Genomic DNA, 23,620 nt, shown 5'->3' on the forward strand with positions numbered 1-23,620 from the left:
TATTTTCTAATTTCATCCTTGATCTCCTCATTGATCCAATGGTCTTCCAGTAGTGTGGGTTTTAGTCTCCACGTTGTAGGTGGGTTTCTTGCCTTTTCCATATGGTTTATTTCTAGTTTGATTCCTTCACAAATTTTATTTTTAAAAAGCCCATCCACCTTAGTACTTTCTCAGTTTGAGAATTAAGTGATTCTGATTAAATGAGTAGTAGTGGACACAGGCATGATTTTCTTTGAGAAATTTGTTTAGTTGCCAGAAACAAAAACTACAGATGTTGAAGATTTGACCTATAAGTTTGACTTAATGAACACATGTAGGACTCTACACTCCACATTTACCAAAGGTACCTTTGCAAGATTATTAGTGGCATAATATTCTGATTCACATCCGGTGAAGATCGAGAGACATATGTCAAGGGTTCCTCTTGTCCTTTCATATTTCTTATTTGCATCTATTCTATAGTCATTTTTTTCCATGGGAGGGCTATATGTTTTGTTTTGTTTTTGCATATAATTATAATTATTTTTAAGTAGTGAATTGATGTCATAAAGAAAATTGTATTCCTGTGTTAGTCATTGACAGCATACCTGAAGAATAGGATTGAACAGGGACAATCATTCTTGAGTTATTTCTTATACATTTCAATTTCCTTTTCTTAGGAAGAGGTCCTTTAGTAAAACTAAATTTCTCTCTTGGAAAATCATGTATACTTACTCAGATCTTATCTGATTGTATTAAGAATTGTAAATAAGGATTTCTCTATTCTCAGTAAATATTGAATTAAATTTATGCTATTAAATAAATTATTAAAGAGTCATTAAAACTTTAAATTTTAACAATAGTGGTTGACATTTATTAAGCATTTACTTCCTGTATGTTAGTTACTTTTAAAGGCATTTGTTATGAATTTTCTCATTGAATACTCATCATAATAACATAAAGGTTATGTAAAAAGGGAAATGAGATTTCTTATTTTATGAATTTTTTATTGTAATATTTGAGGAATTAAAGCAATGCATAATTCAACAAATGTTAGAATTAAGCAAATTATAATTTTTGTTTAGACATGAGATCATTAAGGCTAAAAATAATTTGAAATATTCTGATATTAAACAACTAGTATATGGATTAGAAACTGAAGTCAAACTTGTATCTGCCTGAATCTGGAACATGAACCCTTAGCTGTTGTGGTATACTGTACAATCATTCTTGAGTATATTGTATTTACTCTAAGAATTAGCCTCTATCCTGAGAAAAAGGACATTAAGAATATTGCTTTTTGGAAGAAACTATATTATTTTATTTGCACTTTATCCCTTTCTAGTGTTCTTCCCTCCCCAACATTGATTCAGAACTCTAAAGAGTCTTGGAGCTCTGTGTTCACCCTCTTAAACAAAAATATGAAGTTAATACTAAATTGATAAACTACTTGTAAAAATGACAGGTTAATAATAAATTTACTACATATAAGAATCATTTCCAAATATTACATAAACACATTAATAGGCAAATTGGCAACACTTATCAACAGACAATTCTTTTAAAAAATTATATGTATATTTTAACATGATTTTTCATTTTTGTACAATACACATTGTGCTTATTCATCTCGGGTGTGGTCCCATGAAGTTCCTACTACCAGTACACTACCACCATAATTCCTTGTGCTCTTCTCACCCTGTTTTGATCCAACAGCCAATTCTTAAAAGAAGAAATCACCATAGGAAAAAAATATTACTTAGTAATAGTGAAAGAATTAAAAATCTCACCCTCAACATTTAACGTTAGTGGTATAGTGCATTTTGCAGTATTTAAAACTGCTTATAGTGGCTATCACTACTAATTGAAATTTTCAAATGCCTTGGAATGAACTGGGCATGCATATGAAAAATATAGAAGTTCTTATTGTTAGCCTAAATGAATTTTAAAAACACTGGCTGGTGATCAGTTTCCAGGCTTTATGTTTAGCAGAGTTTCCTAAGTAAATATCAAATGTTGTAAACCCACAGGCAAGATTAAACACTGAGCCAATCCTTAGATGGGAGTATAATGGATTGTCATTGAACAATTTTTTCACTGGAAAGAAATGAAGTCAAAAGCAATAAAGCAGCATTCTCACAGTATGCTTAAGTAGGAGATGCATAATATTTCATATTAAGTGACAAATTATTAAGCCCCCTGGCATTCATTAGGCTACTAGAATGATAATGAAATTGTGTGATAGTTATATAGATATTATATGTAACTCCAGGAATTTTATTTTAATCTTGTATGAATATATTTGTTACTATTTGAGGCAGGTAGGATATTTGCAAAGACTACCTGCACTGTGATGACATTTTATAAATCAACTATTTTCCTCCCTACTATTAAAGAGGAAAACAAGTATTTTTTTTTTAAAGATTTATTTATTTATTCATACAGAACTGGGGTACAGGCCAGAGGCTCAGGGACGGTGAGACGCTTCACCAGAGACAGAGTGGGGAGCAGAACAGGCAGATTGACGAAGTACACTGCTGAGGGGAGCAGCGGGCGGGTCAGGAGAGGTCTGGCTCGCCATGTGGTCTCCTCCGGGGCAGGCGGCAGGCGGGAATCGAACTCATGCGGAAGTGGCTTCAGATTCTCAGTGCTGCGCTTTAACCCGCTGCGCCACCAGGGAGGGCCAGAAAAACAAGTATTTTAATTTTGATCTTTGAAATACTTACTTAAGTGGAAAATTACATGTTTTGAAAAAAATTGAATTTTCTGTTTGTATGTGTGAGTTGTTTTCCTATAAAAGAGGAGATATGGGCAGCGGTGTGTGCAGCTTCCTGGCTCCTTCACAGCATCTGGTGCAGGCTGTGCTCTTTCCAATTCAGGACCTTTCTGCAGGTGAAAGAAGTGGCAGAGCTGGGAACTTTTCACCTAGTAAGGAAGCTGCTTATCTCATTTGCCCAGGGAGGTCCAGCTTGCAGTTTAAGGCTAGTTGTAACCATTAAATCTTCTCTAAGGCTGAGCCACACAGCTTTTTCTGTTAGTTTGGCAATCACGTCATTCCTCTGGTTATGCAATTGCTCACACCCTGGTTTTTTACTTATATAAGTTAATACTTTCATAGACTATAGGCTCTCAAGAGTAATAGGTTATTTTTTAAGCATATGGAATAGGACTTCACATAAAAAGTATTTAGTACATGTTTTTATTTTTTCATTTCTTACACTTGCCACAATGCTTACTTCAGTAAATGCTGGTAAATTGCCCTGATTTTGTTGCTTGTCTTTTTGTATTAGGCATTATCCTAGTTGCTCTTAACATAAACTAACACTTAATTGTTACCACAGAAATTTGGGGTTGAGATATTTTTAATTTCTGTAGATAGTTAGGGGTACAAATTATTGAGAGATTGACTGACTTGCTCTAGGCCACATAGTCACACCATAGTGGACTAAGATTCAAACCCCACCAAGTCTTTCTAATTAATGAACTGTGCTTGTTTTTCACTACACTGCCTACCAACAGGAAAACATAATTATTTTATAAAAAGATGGAGAACAACTGACTGCTTGGGGGACTAAACATATTGTGAAGTATATAAAAAACAAGTCCTTGGCAACACTGGAAAGGATCCAACCAGTGGGTCATTCAGTTGGACTTGTGGAAGACAAGAAGTTGATAATATGTTTAGTCAGGGCTGAAAGCTTGAGAGGGTCCCTTTGAAATTTATAGGGAAAGGGCTTTCCTGTTCCCTGAGTTTAGAGCAGCAAGACTGATGGGTTAAAACTGAGAGGACAGATATTTTCCTGACCTTTATTGGTGTTTTTCTTTACAAAAGGAAGATATCAACATTTAGATCTTCCTTTTGTTAAATACACACACACACATATATATATTTATATAAAACTTTGACTTTTTTTCATTTATCTGAAACAGAATCGCTTCTAATTGAGGTAATACTTGGATACCCACTTGAGATATCAGGACCTGAGTGTACCCACCACCAAATCACCCATGTTCTGCTACCACAGCCCAATGTGCTTTCTGACACTCCCCCCCCCCAAGACTTTAAAGTCTAAACTCTGACAAATTGTTGTTTTGAGATCCCTTAATTGGTTCATCACAGATGTTAATATATCTGTCAGAAAAAAGGTGATTTTTCTTAGCTCCAAGAGACTAGATGGGGGGAAGGAAGGTCACCCTAAGATGACAAGACTGAGTTCTTTATTTATATTCCTTTTTTAATGCAACTAATAGCAAAAATCTATCATTGCCAGGTTTATGAATGAGTCTGACTAATTAGGTTTTATCTGGATAATTTGGGTTTGGGTCCTACTTTTACAGCTTACTTAGCAATAGTCCAAGCTTTGAGCATCCTTAGAACTCAAAATGCCAAAAACTTTAGCCTTTGGAGATTAAGTTTAAGCTTTATAGAAACTGTCAATTCCCTAGTAGACAATATACTAGATAATAGAATTCATTATCATCATCTTGAATTTTTGATGTGCCAAGGAGTATGCTGAGGTTCATGCATACCAACTGCTGCAAATTTTCACAATATCCCTGAGACAGGCACTATTATCATTACTGTTTTATGGACAGGGAGAAGCAGAACGCAGAGGATTTGAGCAAGGTCACATAACTGTAAAGTTATAGAACTGGGAATAAATGCAGACAGTTTGACTTCCAGTCCATGTTCTTAATTTATCATACTACCTTGGCACTCTAAAAGACAGAAGGCATATTCCATAATCTGTATTGTTGCTTAAACGAGAATATAATTTTAACCCAATGTATTCTATTAATTGTTACCTTTAGTTTATTGGTCATATCCTACTATGCTTAACACCTTTTCTAGCTGCATATGTAACTAGCATCAAATATATAAACATTCAAAGTGATGTATAACCACAAAATAGTTATTTCAGTTAATACAGATATAATCTGTATTCCACATCTTTGACGACTGTTTAATTCTACTTGTATACATATATAAATAAAACCTTTAAAACAAAAGAAAGTCCATACACATCTGATTCTTTGTTAAAAAAATGACAATTAGGGCTCTTCTTGGTGGCGCAATGGTTAAGACATCACATTAATGAAGCTCTCCGATGCCACTGCAGCAAAAATTCAATCCCCAGCCAGGGAGCTGACCCACATGGTGTGGCAGACCTCTTCTCACCTGCCTGCTGCTACCCTTAGCAGTTTATTTCAATCAATCTGCCTGTTCTGTTCCCTACTCTGTCTCTGGTAAATCATCGCACCCCCCGCACCTCTGACCTATACCCCAGTTCTGTAAGCATAAATATCTTTAAAAAAATGACAATTATAAGCTCTATTCAAATTAAATCAATGTGTGATCATGAACATGTTCATGTCTTTCAGTGTATACATATGTAGTATACGTAAGTAGTAGTGATTGAAATTCATTTGACAATTTTAGATCTGTCAAACCCAGAAGATGAGATAAAACAAATTAAAATGTTTTTTCTTTTTTGTCCTGAAATCAACTGAATCGAGGGAAAATAACTCAGATTTCTTGCATTGCTGGAACTGAAATAAAGGAGCAGGTTTGGGGAGAAAGATAAGCAATTTCTTCTTTATACAAAATTGTCTTTCCTTGAAGGTAGAGAGGTTAAGACATTTCGAGGAATCCTTTAAAGCTGGTGCTTGTGTTCTTTTTGACTTGTAGCCATCAATTTTGGAGCATCTCTTCATTTTTGGCTAACAAAATATGGATTTATCTTGCACTTTTCCTGCCAGAGCCTTGATGAGCTATTTCTTTAAGGTATTGTGGTTCCTTTTGGTGCAGAATGGTTTTGGAAGCCAGTGATGCTGTGTGTCCATGTTGCTCTTAGGTTAACAGCGCTTCTAGCCTCTTGAAACAGACAGTGCTAGTTGATGATTCTAATTCCACTCCATTCCTACAAGTGTCTTTTTTTTTTTTTTTACATATTTGTATATCCTCTCCAGTGTAAGAAAACAGACACCCAACAACAAACACATTTGCCCATTAGATCAATCATTTAATGATTAACATAAAATTATTTCAGATCATACCATGATGAAAAATTAAGCTGCTAAAATGAATTCAACATTTATCGGCAAAACAAAGCTGGAAAAAAAAAATCTTTTTTTGCTTGCCTAGTCTGAAGAAGTACATTTCAAGTATTGCTTCCCTATGTTATATGAGTGCTATGTTCTATGGTGTCTGTATTGGTTTTGTGCATGTCAGTTTTAGTTTGTTTTTCCTCCAGCTTCTTCGATTAATTATTTTTAATGTGTAGTATGTTATCATGTTTCAAAAGAAAAACAATTCTGTATCTCTTCTCTCTCCCTCTTATAGATAACCAATTCCTCCATGCATTTCTAGTTTATCTTTTTGTAAAACTACAAGATATGTTTTTGTAAATTTCCCTTTTTATATAAAAACAATATACAATATAAACTCTTCAGCACTATACTTTTCCACCTAACTGTATATGCTGAAAATCACTGTATCATGTCATAGAGGGCCTCATTTTTTTGCAGCTGTGTAAGACTTTATTGTGTTACCTGTACCCATATTCAATACTTTCCTATGTTAGGGATTTTAATTGTTAACATATATTATCACAGATAATACTATAATCAATAGCTTTTCACAAAAAGTGCTGTAATCAATAGCTTTGTGTACCTTGTCTTCAAGGGTAACTTCATGGAAGTAGATTTCTGGATTAAAGAATGTGGATAGGTGTCATTTTATTAAATAGTTTCTCGTCATAGAATTAATATGTTTTTTCATGTTCTCTAGCAGTATATATCTGTTTCCTAACAGTCTAACCAAAGGTTGTGTTACAGGGCAGGGAGAGGGGCACCCCAGAACCCCCCCCAAACTGCGTACTTTACATAGGTTTTGCTGTCTGCTGAATCAAGATAAAACATATAAGACCTTTAGTGGAAAGGAACTTTAATACAATTAGTATGTAACAGAGAAAAGACAAAGAATATAGTTTTTAAATCAAACACCCAAAGTTACCCATCCCCTTGAGAGTAAATGTTCAGCCAAACAGGACTGGCCCAGAGCAAGGTCCGAAAGCCTACCACAAGTCTAAAGCACTTTGTCAGGAAACCATAGGAAAGGGTCAGAAACAGTCAGACACTTCTGGAAAGGAAAAGAGAAAATCAAGATAAATGCTGTCATGGTTAACCTCCCATGGGTCTCTCGCCCATATCTGTTTACCCAGTCCAGGACCAAGAAGCCAGTGCAGTTTCTTCACGTCTCTCTGTTCCTTGTGCCTCCTCCATGCCTTCTCCTTGCTCTTCAGTCCTCCATCCCTTCCACCACCCCTTCCTTCCCCAGTCTCTTCCCCGGTTTCTTCTCCCTGTTCAGTTCCACCCTCCTGTGGTGGGGCAGTGAACCAAGAATCTCCCCTTTTCCTGGGGACCACTCTGTTAAAAGTTATACTGTCATGCTTAGAATGTTTCCTATGTGATAAGTGAGAAATGGCATGTCAGTAGTTTCAATTTGCACTGCAAAAATTATAGAGTTGAACACTTTTTCATGTGTCTGAAGACCATTTTATATCATGTGGATTGTCTTTGTGTAACTGCTCATTTTTCTATAACTTATCTTTTCCCATCAGCTTTGAAAAGTTTGTGTATGTTAAGAGTACTGGTCTTTTCTGATACATTGCAATCATTTTTCTCTTGATACCAATTTGTTTCTTGGCTTATTTGATTTTTTCCAGTTTTTAAGAATTTTTACTTTGTTAGATTGGCCACTGTTCCTCTGCTGCACCTGATGTTATCAGTCACAGTGGAGAGCCAGAGTACAATTCATTCATTCATGCTTCCTTCTGGTATGTGTGCAGTGTCATAAATTCAGAGCTGTCATTTCATTTGGGGTTTATATGTGAAATAAGATATGGACCTTATTTTTTTTTTACCAGATAGTTATCAAGCTACTCTAGTACCATTTGCTGAAGTCTGTGTCCTAGAGTTTTGAGATACCTCCTTTGCCCTGTGTCAGTCTAACAGCCAAGTTTCTATATGTAGTTTGGTCTATTTCTAAGGTTTTCTGTTCAGTTGGTTTGTTTCTGTGTGCCACAGTACCTTTCCTAGAGGCAGTAATGCACATTATCTTCTCAGGCTGGACTTTTAATTGGGAAAGTGATAGACTGAAATAGATCTACTCCATAGCATTTTCCAAAATGAATAGAAATTCACATCATCAAGATTAATATAAAAATTCATTAAAAAATGCATGTCTTATTCGGTTGAATTTTCTTTTCCTATGCTCTTGTCTGCTTGCTCACTCTTGTTCTAGATACATAGTCTTGACTCTACTATTTTTAGCACTGAAGTATTGAGGTGATTATTCCCATTCCATGACTGAGGTGATGACTTTTTCTAGGATTGCTCTTTGGTTAGGTTCAGTGTTAGAGATAGAAATCTTCACATTGGCATGTTGCATGTAAAGTTGGAAGTTACTGGGTTTAGGCCCTCCCTGGTAGCACAACCGGTTAAAGTGCAGCACTGCGAGTGAGCCAGCCATAGCAGCTGCAGTGTGAGTGGTAATCCACATGGCATGGCAGACCTCTCCCGAATCTGCTCCCCTCAGCAGTGTACCTCATCAATCTGCCTGTTCTGCTCCCCACTCTGTCTCTGGTGAATCCTCTCACCACCCCTGCACCTCTGGCTTATACCCCAGCTCTGTATGCACAAATAAATAAATACTTAAAAAAAAAGTTCCTGGGCATATTTTAAGCAATGTATAGAGTTAAGATTATTTCCATCTACATGTATAAAATGGTGCTATCAATAAGCTTATATTAATATTTAAGTGAAATTGATACATTATAATAGAAATCATCTAATGTAAATCATCGAACTCTGACTTCCACTGCGAGTTGTCAAATCTTATGTGTAAAAAGCTGTTACACATTAACTGGGCATAGTTTAACATTAATAGATCCTGAGAATCATGGCTGAGTTATTTATTTCCTGTGTTTGGGCTCTATCTTTGCAACACTTTTATTGCCTTTTTGTATAAAATGGTTGTGAATATACACTAGAGTATGACAGGGTTCTGGGCTCTTAACTTTGAACGCCTTGCCGGTTCCGTCCTGCTGCACTCAAAACGGCACAGATGTGAGTCTGGGAGTGGCGTCCCCGCTGCTCTCATGAGCCTTTGTTTGGAGAACACCCTGATTAACCCCCACCCTTCATGGTTCATTGACTCACTGATAGATCAAGTTTAAACTAGTACATATTAGCACATTTGTTACTAACAGAGGAACAGTTGGCCATTCTGTTTTATACTACTGGCTCATTGCAAACTGGCATGCTAAAGAGTCTTCACTCCAGAGTATGAATCAAGAGGTTACCAAAAGACGGAGCCCCAGACAGTTGCCTATTAATGTTGCAGCATACCTATATTTTAATCTTGGGTTATCTATTTGGGGGTGATTAGAAAATTATGACTAGACAATTGCCACTTGAAGTCTGCTTTTTTTTTTTTTTTCCCCAATAGTTTAAAGGATTTATGCGTCTTAATCTGCTTTCCCACTGACCAGTCTGTCATGACTGCATTGAGAGAACAAAGCAAGGTCATGACTTCCTATTCTACTGTTGCTGCATTCTAAAAATGATTTTCAAAATAATGATGTTCAAGAGAGTTCGGATGTATGAGATTTCTTTATCACACACAAACGTTACCCATCTCAGGCTCACTTAGCCTTTTCAACACTCAATCTCTTAAAACTTTCCCTTTCTTCCTCACCTAATTTTCAGAATTTGTAAATGCTTTTTGTCATGGTAGATAGGTTTACCAAGTCATTTGGCAGTTTCAGCTTGTGAATTCTGTCCTGACTTCATCTTTGCTCAGTTGCACTATCCCTTGCTGCCTGCTTCTCTGCATTTCCTTTCCCTTGAGATGACAAAGCACGTGTGCCTTGGGGCTGAGGGATAGCACTCTGGAGTCCAAGTCCAGGGTAAGACCAATGAGGTAGCCTTTCTGAACAGATTAATCACTGGTAGGCCAAAGGCTATTACTTTCAGGTCTACTTTCTAATTTTTGTTATAACTGGTGATTTGTTTCTGGAAGGCAGATTTGTTTTAGGTTTTGAGCCATGGGGTTGGTATTATTTTCATGGCTGCTATAAAATTTAATTTATAAGATTTCATCAGCTCAAATATAAGTCTATTGGTTATGTTTGTAGGTATAGGAAAAAAGTATGAGACAGAAATTTAATTACTTTTTCTTTTAAGCTTAACATAACAGAAGTAAGATGTTAGTTAGTTTTTCTGAAAAAATATTTCACAGGGTTTAGATGTCTGTTATAAATTTTACTTTTGATAAATCTTTGGTTCTTTTAAAAATATTGCCTATCCTCTTGACTTTTTCTTATAGGAGTTGAGCAGTTGATTTTCTGGACTTGTTTTACAACTTTAAAATAACTTTTTGTTTAAATGATTGTTTTGCAGTATTCATATTTTATTTTCTTTATTAAAATTGGAATTTGTTTCATAATTTAAAAAATTGGTTATTTTAAAAGAAATTATTCAGTGTATATATATATGTATATGTATATAATATATATATATATATATATAGACTACACATATGTAGCATTTCTATCATATACACACATATATAGCATCTACTGTATGCCAAATGCTGTTCTAGGAATTAGTGGTATAGCAGAGAGTGGAACACAATGCCTTTGACCCCAGGTAGTAGTAGTGGCTATGGTCTGTGCAGGATGTATAGCAAAGTACCATAGACTTGGTGGCTTATAAAGAACAAAAACTAAACTCTCACAGTCCTGAAGGCTGTAAGTCTAAGATCAAGGTGCTGGCATGGTAAGGTTCTGGTGAGAGCCATTTTAATGTAATTTCACAATGCAGAAAGATCACTCTCAAGCTCTTTGAGGTCCCCTTTATAAGAGCTCTATTCCCATTCTTAAGGAATGTACCCTCAACACCTGTTTATCTCTCCCCCAAATGCCCAGTTCCTAACACCTTACATTAGAAAATAGGATATCACCAAATAAATCTGGGGGGTGGGTAGTAAAAACATTTAGGACATTAAAAAAGGAAATATATAAAATCATGTTTCTAGAATGTTAAATGGTACTACCAGGCAATGTGTGAAACTTTTTATACATAGGTGATAAAGGAAAATTTCAGTGGCTGTGAATTTTAGAAGAGAACTGAATGTAAATAGGACGATAAGCCACTGGACATCTGAGGAGCAAATGTTCCCAGTGAAGGCACTGGTAAATACAAAAGACTAGAGTATGAAGGATCTTACAAGTTTTATTGGATTTTATTTTTATTTTGAGAAAGATGTGGGGGGGGGACATTTAGTAGTTTTAAGCAGAGGAATGACGTGATATAACTTTGAAATTGGATATGTTCTGGCTGCCAGGTGAAGGGTAAAATGTAAGAGTAGGTGAAAGGATTGAAGTAGAAGAGCTACTAAGTGGAAATTGGTGTAATTCAGGTGAAAGATTGTGCCTTACACAGGGTAGCAGCAGGAGAGGTTGTGAGAAGTGGTTAAGACTCATGATGCGTTTTTAAGAGAGTTGGCTGGATTATTTGACTTATTGGATCTGGAGGGGCAGTTGAGGAAAAAGCCATAGAGTCTACATTCTTAACATTCTATATTTGCTTCAGACATTTTATTCTGTCAATGTGTTTTAAATTATAGACATCATGGCATTTCTCCCAAAATACTGAAGTATACATCTCCATAAACAAAACTTCATAAATATCAAATATCATTATTCTACCAAATGGATGAGCAATAATCCAATGCTTATTATCTAATACCTAGATCATACTTCCCCAGTTCCAAAATGTCTTTTATAGCCAATTTGTAGCAATTGGCTACAAAACAAGGATCATTTGTTGAAAGAAATATATTTAAACAATAACATTATGATATTCCCCTCATCCTTTTATACTGACTTTGGTTTATGGAAGATACCCGATTGTTCCGAAGACATTTTACTGTGCATGAAACATTATACTGTGTATAAAGTACACTGAGAAGTCTCAGGATTCCTGACTGGCCCCTACACTAAGCTCAGATTCAGAGGCTTTGATGTGGACCTTTTTATTTTTTTTTTTTTAAGATTTATTTATTTATGTATAATGAACTGGGCTATAGGCCAGAGGTGCAGGTGGGGTTGAGAGTATTCACCAGAGACAGAGTGGAGAACAGAACAGGGGACTCCCCTCCTGCTGAGGGGAGCAGCAGGAGAGACAAGAGAGGTCTGCTGTCATGTGGGTCAGCACCCGGACCAAGAAGAAACTCGTGCTGTGCCTCAGTGGCTGGCAATAGCTTGATAGTGCTGAGACTATAACCCTTGCACCACTGGGGGGCCCAATGTGGCCCTTTCTGATGAGCTGTTGGGGGTTGTTAGGTGGTCAGTCTAAAGACTGAAATGTTGAACTGTACTGTTGTAACACTATCTGATGCTTCTTTGCAGTATCATTGAACTTGTTCTTCTATTCCCTATTCTTATAAACTGGTTCTTCATCTAGAAGAACTAATCTTAGTCATGGTGGAAATTTTGTGCTAGAACACTTCATCAGTGTTTTTGTGTAATTCATACTCTATCATCTCAAGCAGTACTTAATATCTAACTAGCTCACTATTAATGAGGCTGTGATGGAATCCCTATGTTAAGATCGATCCCTCCATTGCAGTGCTTCAATTTGAAACTACTAGATAATTTGTTCTGGTAGTTAGGCTCCAAGGGAATATCTGGTCTCCATAAATATTTCTCTTAATAGGTTTAATGTCCATTGATTATTGTTACCTGAACTAATTAGAGACCAAACATGAGGATTTTCTGACTTAATTGTTTCTTCTAAATTCATGGTATTCTTTATAAAAAAAAATCTAGTACTCACACATGGGTATTTTTGGTTACACAGAAATATAGTACTTATTAGAAAGCCAGGATAAGTGCCGAGTTATTTTTGACTGCCAATTTTCAGGGTACAGTGAATTTTCTGGCTATAGCACAATGGACAAAGTTGGCATTTAGTGAGTGGGAAAGATTGGGTAGATAGACTAGGCTTAGTAAGAAAAATAAAATTTTCAATTTTTAATGTTAACTTTGAGGTGTGTCTTAGACATCTGTATTAATCACAGTTCAGTTGCATGAAACAAATATTTTAACTATTTTAAATATGAAAATTATTTTTTTGTTTCTTTTTTTTTTAAGATTTTATTTATTCACAAAGAACTGGGGTACAGGCCAGAGATGCGGAGGGTGAGAGGATTCACCAGAGACAGAGCCGGGAGCAGAACAGGCAGATAGATGAAGTACACTGCTGAGGGGAGCAGCGGGCGGGTCAGGAGAGGTCTGCCGCGCCATGTGGATCTCCTCCCGGGCAGGCGGGGATCAAACTCATGCGGAAGTGACTTTAACTTTTTAGTGCTGTGCTTTAACCCACTGCACCACCAGGGAGGGCCTGAAAATTATTTTATATGGATTGTATTCTTGGGCTACAGAAGGATTTAGCACCTTCTAAATGTTAGTGGCCTACAACTGCTGCATTCTTCTTTACCCACATGAGTGGCCTCGGAAATATTTTCTAAGACCAGTAGACTAAGGGAAATACATGGGGTCTCATTTAGAGACAGTTCTTGCTGGTAGGTAGCAGAAGTGAGCTGCTGCAGTATCACAGTCTCTCTCTCCAGTGTTTTTAAAGATAGCAGACAAGAGAAATCCTTCTTATTGGCTGGAATTAGTTGACACTTACTGTTAAGGAGTGATGGCCAAGGGGTTGTTCAAAATGTAGGCAGTGGTTAAGAATGTGGCCAAATAGTCAGAAACTTCAAAGGAAAAGATTGGAAGGTTGGTGACAAGTATGCATGAGTAGAAGTTTATGGATGACTTAGAAAAAAAGAAAATGAGATTTGTGTTTTATGTAAATGCTCACCAAAATGAATTTAATCTAGAGGAGGAAATAATCAGCTTTCCAAGAGACCTCATTTGAAAGATTGTCAGTCAGCATCTTTAGAGGATCCACAGGGCTTCTATAATACCATGTCATCAAAGTGGCCTTCATGCAGGAGTGGGAGAAATGCATGAGTTTAACATCAAGTGCGTGCACTCACCAAGGATGATTTGACTACCACTATTTCTGCAACATGTCAACCTTGAACCCTGGATATGACCCATGTCCCAGAGCCACCAGCCGGCCACTAGGTGGCAGGGTGATAACATTGGATCTCCCCCACTGTGGAAGGTCACTGGTTGACCTCATTGCTATGAATGCCTACTTTAGCATTTAGCATTGGCATTTTCTACCTGCTATGTTTCTGATATCACCACCAGAGGCTTTACTAAATGCTAAGCTTAATGAATTTATATCCTATACAATATAGTTTTTGATCAAAGCATATAGCAAAAGAAATGAGGCAATTAGCTGATAACTGTGAAATCCACTGGCATTACTATCATGTTTCCATGTTGTACTATATTGTACTCCACCTAGGAGACAAAATCTAGTAATTTAAGGTAACTGTTAGTTGCATTAACAGAGGAAATGGGTCTATGAACCAAGGTGTTAAGGTAGAAGCATTTCTCCCCCCTCCCCCAGCCCATACACATACTCTTCTTTACTTCTGATATGATTTTGTTCTTTCCAGTGGAGTGAATCATCATTAGCAAAAATCTTCATTTTCACTCACATTTCCAAATACTCCCCCTCACCTTCTTGCTTTAATCTAGATGCCCAGCTCTTCCAGGCATTGCTAGCTTCCTGCAGTCCTTGCAAACGGTGGCTGCTTTCCTCTGCCATATATTCATGCCACTGCTCTAAGGAGATATGGGCAATGTCTTGATATCTTCCTTGTATCCCACTGTTGTTCTGAGAGCATTTTCTCTTTTTACTCTTATCCAGTCCTCAGTGATGAAGCTCAGTCCATCAGACACCACTCAGAAGCACCACTTATAGTGAGTTCCTCTCCCAGTCCCTGTATGTTAGCTTTCATGTTGTCAGTCTCTCCAACTCTGTTGCTGTCCTATTTCTTTTTTTTTTTTTTTGTAGATGTTCTGAGTTTTCAATCTCTTCCTTTCAGATATTTTGATTGTAACTTCATCCACTGCTTCCATCATCATGACTCTAGAGCAGTGGTTCTCACAGTGTGGTTCTGGACAACAGTACCTAGGACCTCACGAGGACGACTGGATATTTGGAAGTTTATCAGATCTTATTGGCATTACTATTTGTCCTCAATATCATTTTCAAGCAGCCTACCCTCCCTGTGGCCGTTGCCTTCTTTCTTGCATACTTAATCTCCCAATTCCTAAAATACTTTAACCTCATTGAGACCCCCATTTACTGATTCTACCACTTTTTTTTTTACTAGCCTTTATACTGCTCAGATCTTTTCTTTCCCCTTGTCCATCCACACATTTGAGTTCTCCTTTTCTTTCACAATGTCCAAAGAGTAAAGAAATTCTGTCAGCTCTACTTTCTAAGTATAGCTCAGTATATAAATTTCTTATAATCTCCATTTTAAGCATTTCAGCCCAAGCACAATTATTTCCCATCTGGACTAGTTCAACTGTTTTTTAGTTTATCAGTCTTTGCCCTCTCTGCTTCTACTTCCCATACTGCAGTGACAGCGATCCTTGTATAACACCCAAAGTTATATAGTAGTATTGCTTAAAATTCACCATATTTCTCTTCTCAGCATAAAAATCAAAGTGCTTATAATCCCAAGACACTCTGAGTGACATGACTTTCCCTGGTGAAAAAGTCATTATTTTCTACCTTCTTTCTCTCTCTCACCCTTTCTCCCCCTCTCCCTTTCTCCATTTTATGCTTAAAACTCATAACCATGTGACATATCTTGAATTCCTCATTTCTGTTTCCATTATTAGAATGGACACTTCATGAGAGCAGAGGTTTTCTTCATTGAGTCTCAGTTTCTAGAATCCTGCTTGGTAAATTGCAGGCATGCAGTTATTTGTGAATGGATGAATCAATGGCTGGATGTCATTGCTATTTATTTGGCTTAAGGCTACTACCACCCTTTTATTCAGTCATCACATATTTGATCATCTATTTGCCCTGTATTAATGAGATAGAATAAGAAAAAGAGTTTCCAGTTCAATAGAACTGAATTTTAGATAAAAACCAATATAAAATTAGATATAATTTATATATCTATAGATAACTACAAACATATAAAATTACAGCAGCATAAAAGTCAAGATTGTGAAGTATATGGACCTCTAACCACAAATTAGAAAGGGAAGATGACCTACTTAAAGTCATGAGACCAAGGGAGGACATGAAAGGCTTCCCCAAGGATGTGATGACTGAGGTAAGCTCAAAACCAAGAGTACAGACAGGTGAACTGTAGTCTTTGCAAAGTGGTTGTGGTAAAAGAAAGACTAGGTAGGTAGACATAGGGGATACAGGCACAAGGGCACTGTGGCGGGGGAAACTGGTAAGATAAGTCCAAGAAAAGTACTGGAGCTGAGGGAGGCTTCCAAAGGGAACTTCAGAAGGTTAAAGACTTTTTAAATTATGTTTATTCCACCTAATTAAGAATATTTTTAAAAATCCTGCTTTATTCAGTAGAAATCCCCATTCTGATCTCTCAATTGATATCAAATTACCACCTAATTTATACATACTTAAACTCTAGCTTTCATAATCATGGTATTAAGTGAACCCAAGATAAAAGAAATGAGAAAATACGTGGCTCTGATGAAAAATGGTCTTTGCTTATTTATTTTTTAAAAAATACCTCAATTTACCAAACTATCTAAGGAATGGAACATTCTGACCAATATTAGTTTTTATTCCTACTGTTAATTGAAACTTAAAGTAAAATGACCTGTTTGAATACAAAGACTAGACTCACATTTATACAGATACAGTTGAAGCCTACAAGCCTTCAGCTACAATGCACTCATATCACAAGCCCCAAATGAGTTTTTCTTGCTTCCACAAACTAGTTCCCCATAATTATGAGCTAGAAGAGGGGAAACAAAGTTGGTTTTTATGATAGCGACCTTGGAGGTCTGTAGTTTGATGCCTAGATACCTTCTTTCCTGGGGTTGCCTCTGCCTGAGAACTGAAGCAGTGTTCTGATACATTTACTAAGTAAGGTAAACTTGATTTGGTTGTTTACTCCGACTCGTGGACTTTCAGATTTAGAACAAAGTTCTGGCCCTTGTCATGTTTTAATAAAGGCAAGCCCTAGATTTGTATGCTGCTGCTCTTTAACCAGGAAGAACATCAATAGGGATGAGGCGAAATGGAATGGATATCAGTCCAAATGAAGGTAGGTCTGGAAAATCTGGTCTCTGGCAAGTCACAGAGTATAACTGGAGCATATAGGAAAGCTGAAACGAGACCCCTTTACTCAGCTTCTTGCATTCCCTGTGCTGGCTGCATTACTTAGTAATTCCTCCCTCTCTACACCCTTCTATTTTGTTAGGGCCTGGGATGAGGTGTGAGGGAGGAGGGAATTCTAAGTACTGACAACTGCACCAGGGAAAAGATGCATTTACATGTTTTCTCCTCCTGGAAGTCTTTTTCTGGGTCCCTAATGAGAATTCATCACCTTCCCCTATTCTAACATCATCCTGTGCTGTTTCTATTTGGGAATATATCATTCCTTATAGCATGGATCACATGCTAATCATTTTGTCCCTCTTCCCAATCAGTATTACACTCAAATGTTTCTTAAATATGTTGAGAAAAGAGAAAATAGCTGGGAGCTGGGTGAGGGAAGCCTTTGAATGGCATGCTGAGGGATTTGCTCCCCTGGCAGCCAAAAGCCATAGCACAACTAGTCAGAGCTGTTAACACTGAGGATGGGATAGAAGATGAGGAGGAGTAGGCTGCCCCATAAAGTGGTGGCAAGCATCCTGTCAGGATGAGACAGCCCGGAAAATCTGGACACAGGAGAACAAAAGCCACTGATTTGTGAATCTGGATATTCATTTAAATGTGGGCATTCAAATAGGGCAGGAAGGGAGGTTTTGAGGTTTCAAGTCTGAATCTTTAGAATCCAGGAAGAACTGTCACCAAATGAAGTTCGACATGATCCTCGACTTTTCATCCAAACTCTCTAATTCAAAATGGTATGTATCAATGAAAGATTGATGACATGAATTATCTTAAGAACTTATATATTATCTTTCCTTGAGGCACAAAAATCTGACCTTGGTATAGTAGACATTTTTTCATCGGCTTTTAGTAATGGCTTTATTAGACCATTACTGATATTAGTAACTGCTTTTTTAACCTTGAAATGTAGCCCTCATTGAATTTGTCATAAAAGAGATGTCAGTGCTCAGCTTTCTTTTGGCTCCTCTGTCCCTCCTGCCCCTTCCTAACAACAGAAAATTTGCTGTGCACCTGCTCCACTGAGTCCTAAGTGATAAGCATCTTGCAAGCCCAGAAAATAGTAGTATCAAATCTCAGCCCCAACTGTGAGGCAGCACTATCATCGAATCCCTGCCCGCCGAGAGGCTAAGAGGCATTGCCTTCCCAGCTCCCAGGGGAGAGAGCTTTCTCCCTGGGCCCCCTTTCAGGCTTGAACTCTGACCTAAGCGCTCTCTTTAGCTCCAGCATGCGTTGCTCTGGGTGCTGGTCCTGACCCAGCCTGGCCCCCACCTGTTTTCTACGCACCTAGGCCCAGGAGCAGGTTCACCTGGTAGCCCTGAGGCTGCTGGAGTGTCCAGTTCCCAAAACCGGATTTATCTCAGGGAAAGAAATGGGTCTTTCTGGTGTTACAGCCCATTGCTTCCCCCCTACCACTGAAACAAATGCTACAGAACATTTGATTTATTGTTTGTGATTTGGTAAATATACACAAATATTTGCCTAGTATTCTGAAGGTGTTTTCATTCTCTTCTTGCTTCATGCATGCAGTGCTTTGTTAAAAGTTGTGATTATTTTAAGAGGGCTCTGTCCCTGTTGCTGGCACAAATGTACATTTTTTAAATATATAGTATGCTGCTGTTTACATCATTTTGTCTTTTTCCATCTCAGTTGTAATCCCCGTGGGCTTCCCATCACCAAACCACCCGTGTGCCATCACCATAGTCCAGTGCACTTCCCCCCACCCAGTTTTTGATCCCATTCCACCCCCATAAAATGTCTCTGGTATGTAATTGTTCATTATTATTTTCTCCCCTGGCCCTTTGCACTCTTGCTATGAGTGAAACCATCCTGTATTTTCCCTTTTCTTTCTGGCTTATTTCACTAAGCATGATCCCTTCCAGCTCCATCCAAAACATGTAAATATTTTTAAAAATAATGCTATACTCAGGAAAACTCTTATTAGAACTTCAAGTAAAATCTATTTACTAGGAGAACAGCATTCTATCGACTACAGTATTTGATTTTGAAGGGACAGAAAGAAGTGCTGACTGACCTTCTATAACTTTGTCTTTATTTTTTCTTAGGTTTTTCAAATAGACCAAAGTCATTAAAGATACTACTAAACCCCCAGAGCCACAAAAAAGAAGCTACCCAGCTCTATTACGGGAAGGTTGAGCCACTGTTAAAGATTGCAGGAATTAAGACTGATGTAACAAGTAAGTCATTTTTTCAGAATGTAATTCCGACATTAAAAAAAATCAATTAAGGAAGCAAAATAAGAAGAATTTGTTCTTAAATATAGGGCATTCTGTAATATCTAACACTTTTTTAAAAAGTATGCTTTCATAACCTATTGCAGACAAGTTAAGATTGTAACTTAGTTGTTTGCATTTTCTTAAGAAATCAATGTTTCTACTTGACCTTTTCAAAAACTTCAAAAATCATTAGGTTTTAAAGCAGGCTACATACTTTCCAATATCTTCATTGAGATGTTCGCTATTTATACATTATTTGTGCAGTCTGACAAGCAATTGATGTTTGTTCACTTGAATGTTTGATGTCCTTCCATGAAATCCTTCATTAGTTGGTTTTTGTTCTGACTCTGACCCCTGCTGGTTAGGTCAAAGCTAAGCACTTACTGCTGATTGTAAATGAGTTTAGCAAAGCCAAAAACTTAAATTCATTCCAAAATAAAAAAAAAACACTTAGATTTGCTAAGGCAAATAGAAATTTGGTAATGTTACAGTTAATAGAAAGAGTAGTAAAATCCTTTTCAACTTTTTGAATCTAGTAATCAAATTCCTTTGTTTTCTTGAGACTGATTTTTCTTATGGGAATGGACTGGAAAAGACAGATTGATGTTATTTAGAATTATCTTCAATTTTTATCATTTTATTTCTATGTAATTTCCCTAGCACAGTGCAAATTTGTAGCAAGTTTCAATTGAAGAAGAGTATTGCATAATAAACCCATGTAGGAAACAGAGCAAAGAACATTTGGAATCTCCCTGTCCAACTATAAATTCCTTGGAAAAGGGATTCAGAGTGATCAAGTTTTGTTTAGCTGTAAGCTAGGAAGATTTATCTCACAATCTTAAAAGGCTATTGAAGCTCACACCTCATGACTTGATGGACTGGTGTTGAAGGAGTTTCCTAAAAAGAAAGGCAGTCTTTGTGAAAAGTAAACTATACTAAGAGGCATATATTATAATGGAAGTCCAAGAGGAATTGCCCTAAAGATTCTATGAGAACTGCTGAATTTAAAAAAAAAAATGTAGTGAAGGAGTCAGGGTTTCAGTTTTGTGATACTTGGCTTACTTAAAGATGATCAGTAAGGAAAAGGGGTTATTCAGACAAAACATTCCTTTCCACTGAAGTTTGCCAAAGATCAACAGAAGGAAAAATTTGAAATTCATGGTTGTATGAAACAATGGAAATTTGGGTAAACTTATAGGCAAACCCAGTAATGTGAATTATATTATTTCACTGGTTTAATATCCAGACAGTTTTATGTGGGTACTATTGTATATCATTCAAGAAACTTGTATTTGTGTTCAGCATTACACAGAATGCAAGATGAATAAGTTATGCTACCTGCTCTTGAATGACAATTAGTTTATTAGAGACCCAGATATGCATTTAAAATAAAGATATATATTTAATATATATTTTAAGAAGCCATAATGTCTCAGAGGGTTATACTAATGTATTAGATTATGATACATCACAAGACTCAGGAAAAACATTTGAAATAGAAATTTTAACTGGCCAGCTTGAAGAGTCAGTGAAGGCAAAAAAGAAATATGGAAAAAAGTTATGCTAGCAAGCACATGTAAGTGGAGTGTGTGTATGTGTGTGTTTATTTGTCTTTGGAGTTACTTCGTAACTTTGTCTTCCTCACTTTTGACTTAAACAGTCATGAATTGCTTGCCAGTGAACTGGTGAGAGTTAACACCTTTAATCCTGAATGGGATTAAAATGTCATCCTTCAGTTTGATTGCATTACTACAGTAGGCATGAATAACCAAGCTCTCACTCTTCACCATCAAGATCCTTTTCATGGGCTGAGGTGAAACCTTGCTTTTGCTGGAAGGTTGAGGACACCTGAACTGAATCTGGATTCTATAAAGGAGGAAAGGGTCAAGATGGCTTCTGGGGAGGCTCCCAGCAATGAGCAGTAGAGGAAGTCGGAGCCCAGGTTGATCTTTTTGCTGCTCTCTGCAGGAGTTTAAGCGTCCCACATTGACCCCAAGCTGCTATAAATTTTTTATCATAGTGATGTGTATAAATTTTTTATCATAGTGACGTAATCTGGTTTGGTAAAGATGACTGCTCTGCCAAAAGATAAAGAGCATACATTAAGAGGGAAGGTTGGAAGAAGGAATCTAGCACACGAGACCCAAACTAAGGTAGAGGACATGATAGGAATGTATTTTCCTCCTTAAGACGATTGTATTGGAGAATGAAATATGATCTAGGGCTATTTTCTCCTAAATTTACAAATGTCATATACTCTTATATTTAGGTTAACATAAAATCACAGTACACAAAGAAAATTTGGAATTTACTTATATATTTGTGCCGAATGACTTATTATTAGCTGCCTTACACTCCTCCTACAGGCAAAATTATAAAATTGCACCTTTTTCCTTAAAAAACTACTTTTGGGTATATATAGGCTAAATATTTATTTGAAAAATGATTTCTATGTGTGAATGACTGAATGAGCATAGCTACTTGAATTTTCTCATCATCTTGCTTATCACACCGTATGCCTTTGTAAATGTAATAAGGTAATACATTTGAAGCTACCTTTAGAAGTACTTTCATAGAGCTGTTTCACTTTCATAAAAATGTACTAGTAAGGTCCAATTCACATTTCATTTGAAAGAAAAAAATAGCTTGTATGAAAGAATAAAGCAGAAAGTAGGTATTTCTGCATGTGCAGTATGACTTGTTTTTAATGCATTTAATATACATTATTCAGTCCAAATAGAATAAGAATTACATAATAAATTCTACACAATGATTTATTCCTTAGATGGCACTGTATAAATGAGGCATGGTTTATAGCTGGAGATATAGATTATAAAGTAATGTTTTTATACATTCCTTTAAAAAATGAATTTCACCCATTAATAAAAACATACATGCTCATTCATTTTGACTTGTGCCGAAACCCTGCCTACTTCAGTATCTTTTGAAATATTTGAACTAAGTTGCACCCCTGCCTTTTCTGCCAGGACCAGTGCAGTCTCTTATCTAATGGAATATTAAAAAATTCTGAAAGAATTCAGAGAAAAACTGAATTTTTTTTCTAGTAACTTGTTGGTATAGTAGTCAAAGAAGACCTCACCTGGTAAGCCTATGCCAGAAGAGAGTAAAATTCCTTCTCTTACTCTCCACACAGAGCAGGCTTTAGGAGTTTATGACTAAAGGTGTGAGAGGCGTCTTGAGAGATCATGGATTCATACGTTATTTCATGGAATAATACAATGAAAAAAAAGCAAGGCAGAAATAAAACTGGAAGGAAATTCAAAGGTCATCTAGTTCAGTTTGCCCTGGTGGCGCAGTGCAGCTGTGTGGCACTCAGGAATGACTACCCAGCTGGGCACCCTGTGGTCAGTCAGATAGCATCGCTGACCAGGCTGTCACACATTCTTATCATGAGTGACCTTTGCGTAGATTAGAAAGACACCTCCTCTGTGCTTTCATAAAACCAGACGATGGCCTTTCTTCTGGGCTGGTTCAGTGCCTCATCACCTGGCATGTTGAGTGAGGAGCACTGTCTGGATTGAAAACCCACTGCTCCTTGGCTCAAGTGCTTCTGTGTGAGAAAAAAACTGTACCGCATAGAGAATTAGCAAGCCAACTTTGTCTCCAGAGGAGATGTTATCTTTTGTAATAATGCAAAGCACGTCCTATATGTAACTCAGTCATTGAGGTATCATAACTTCCCTTGATCTCTCTTGTAATAGGCACACCCTCTGTGTGTTAACAAACTGCTAGCTTTTATGGCTATCATCATCACAGACAGAGACACTGCTCTGAACACAGTCTTGTTCTTTGCCACCTCAGCACCCATGACAGCCAGCATCCAATCACCAGAGAATTTTTACCTCTTAACCTACCTTTGACTGACCCAGGATAGTCAAAGTGAAATTTGTTGTCAGTTTCCTTTTTCCCTACTTAGAATCATGGCTCTAATTTTTTTTATTATTTTTTTATTTTACAAAAGTTTATTTTTACATCATTTTGTACATTTTTTTTCCATCTCAATTGTA

The 23,620-nt window shown here is 36.9% G+C and overlaps 1 protein-coding gene across 1 annotated transcript in view; it reads left to right on the forward strand.

Annotated features, from left to right (window-relative positions):
• The window catches only part of CERKL (ceramide kinase-like), a 95,333-nt gene that overhangs the window by 45,067 nt on the left and 26,646 nt on the right, over positions 1-23,620 (forward strand). The window contains exon 3 of the mRNA XM_004674473.2: positions 19,422-19,553. Coding sequence (XP_004674530.1) covers positions 19,422-19,553 — 132 coding nt within the window. The remainder of the gene's footprint in view (positions 1-19,421; positions 19,554-23,620) is intronic.

Source organism: Condylura cristata, unplaced genomic scaffold (assembly GCF_000260355.1).
Source record: "Condylura cristata isolate star-nosed mole 26May11 unplaced genomic scaffold, ConCri1.0 scaffold00002, whole genome shotgun sequence".
Classification (NCBI taxonomy): Eukaryota; Metazoa; Chordata; class Mammalia; order Eulipotyphla; family Talpidae; genus Condylura; species Condylura cristata.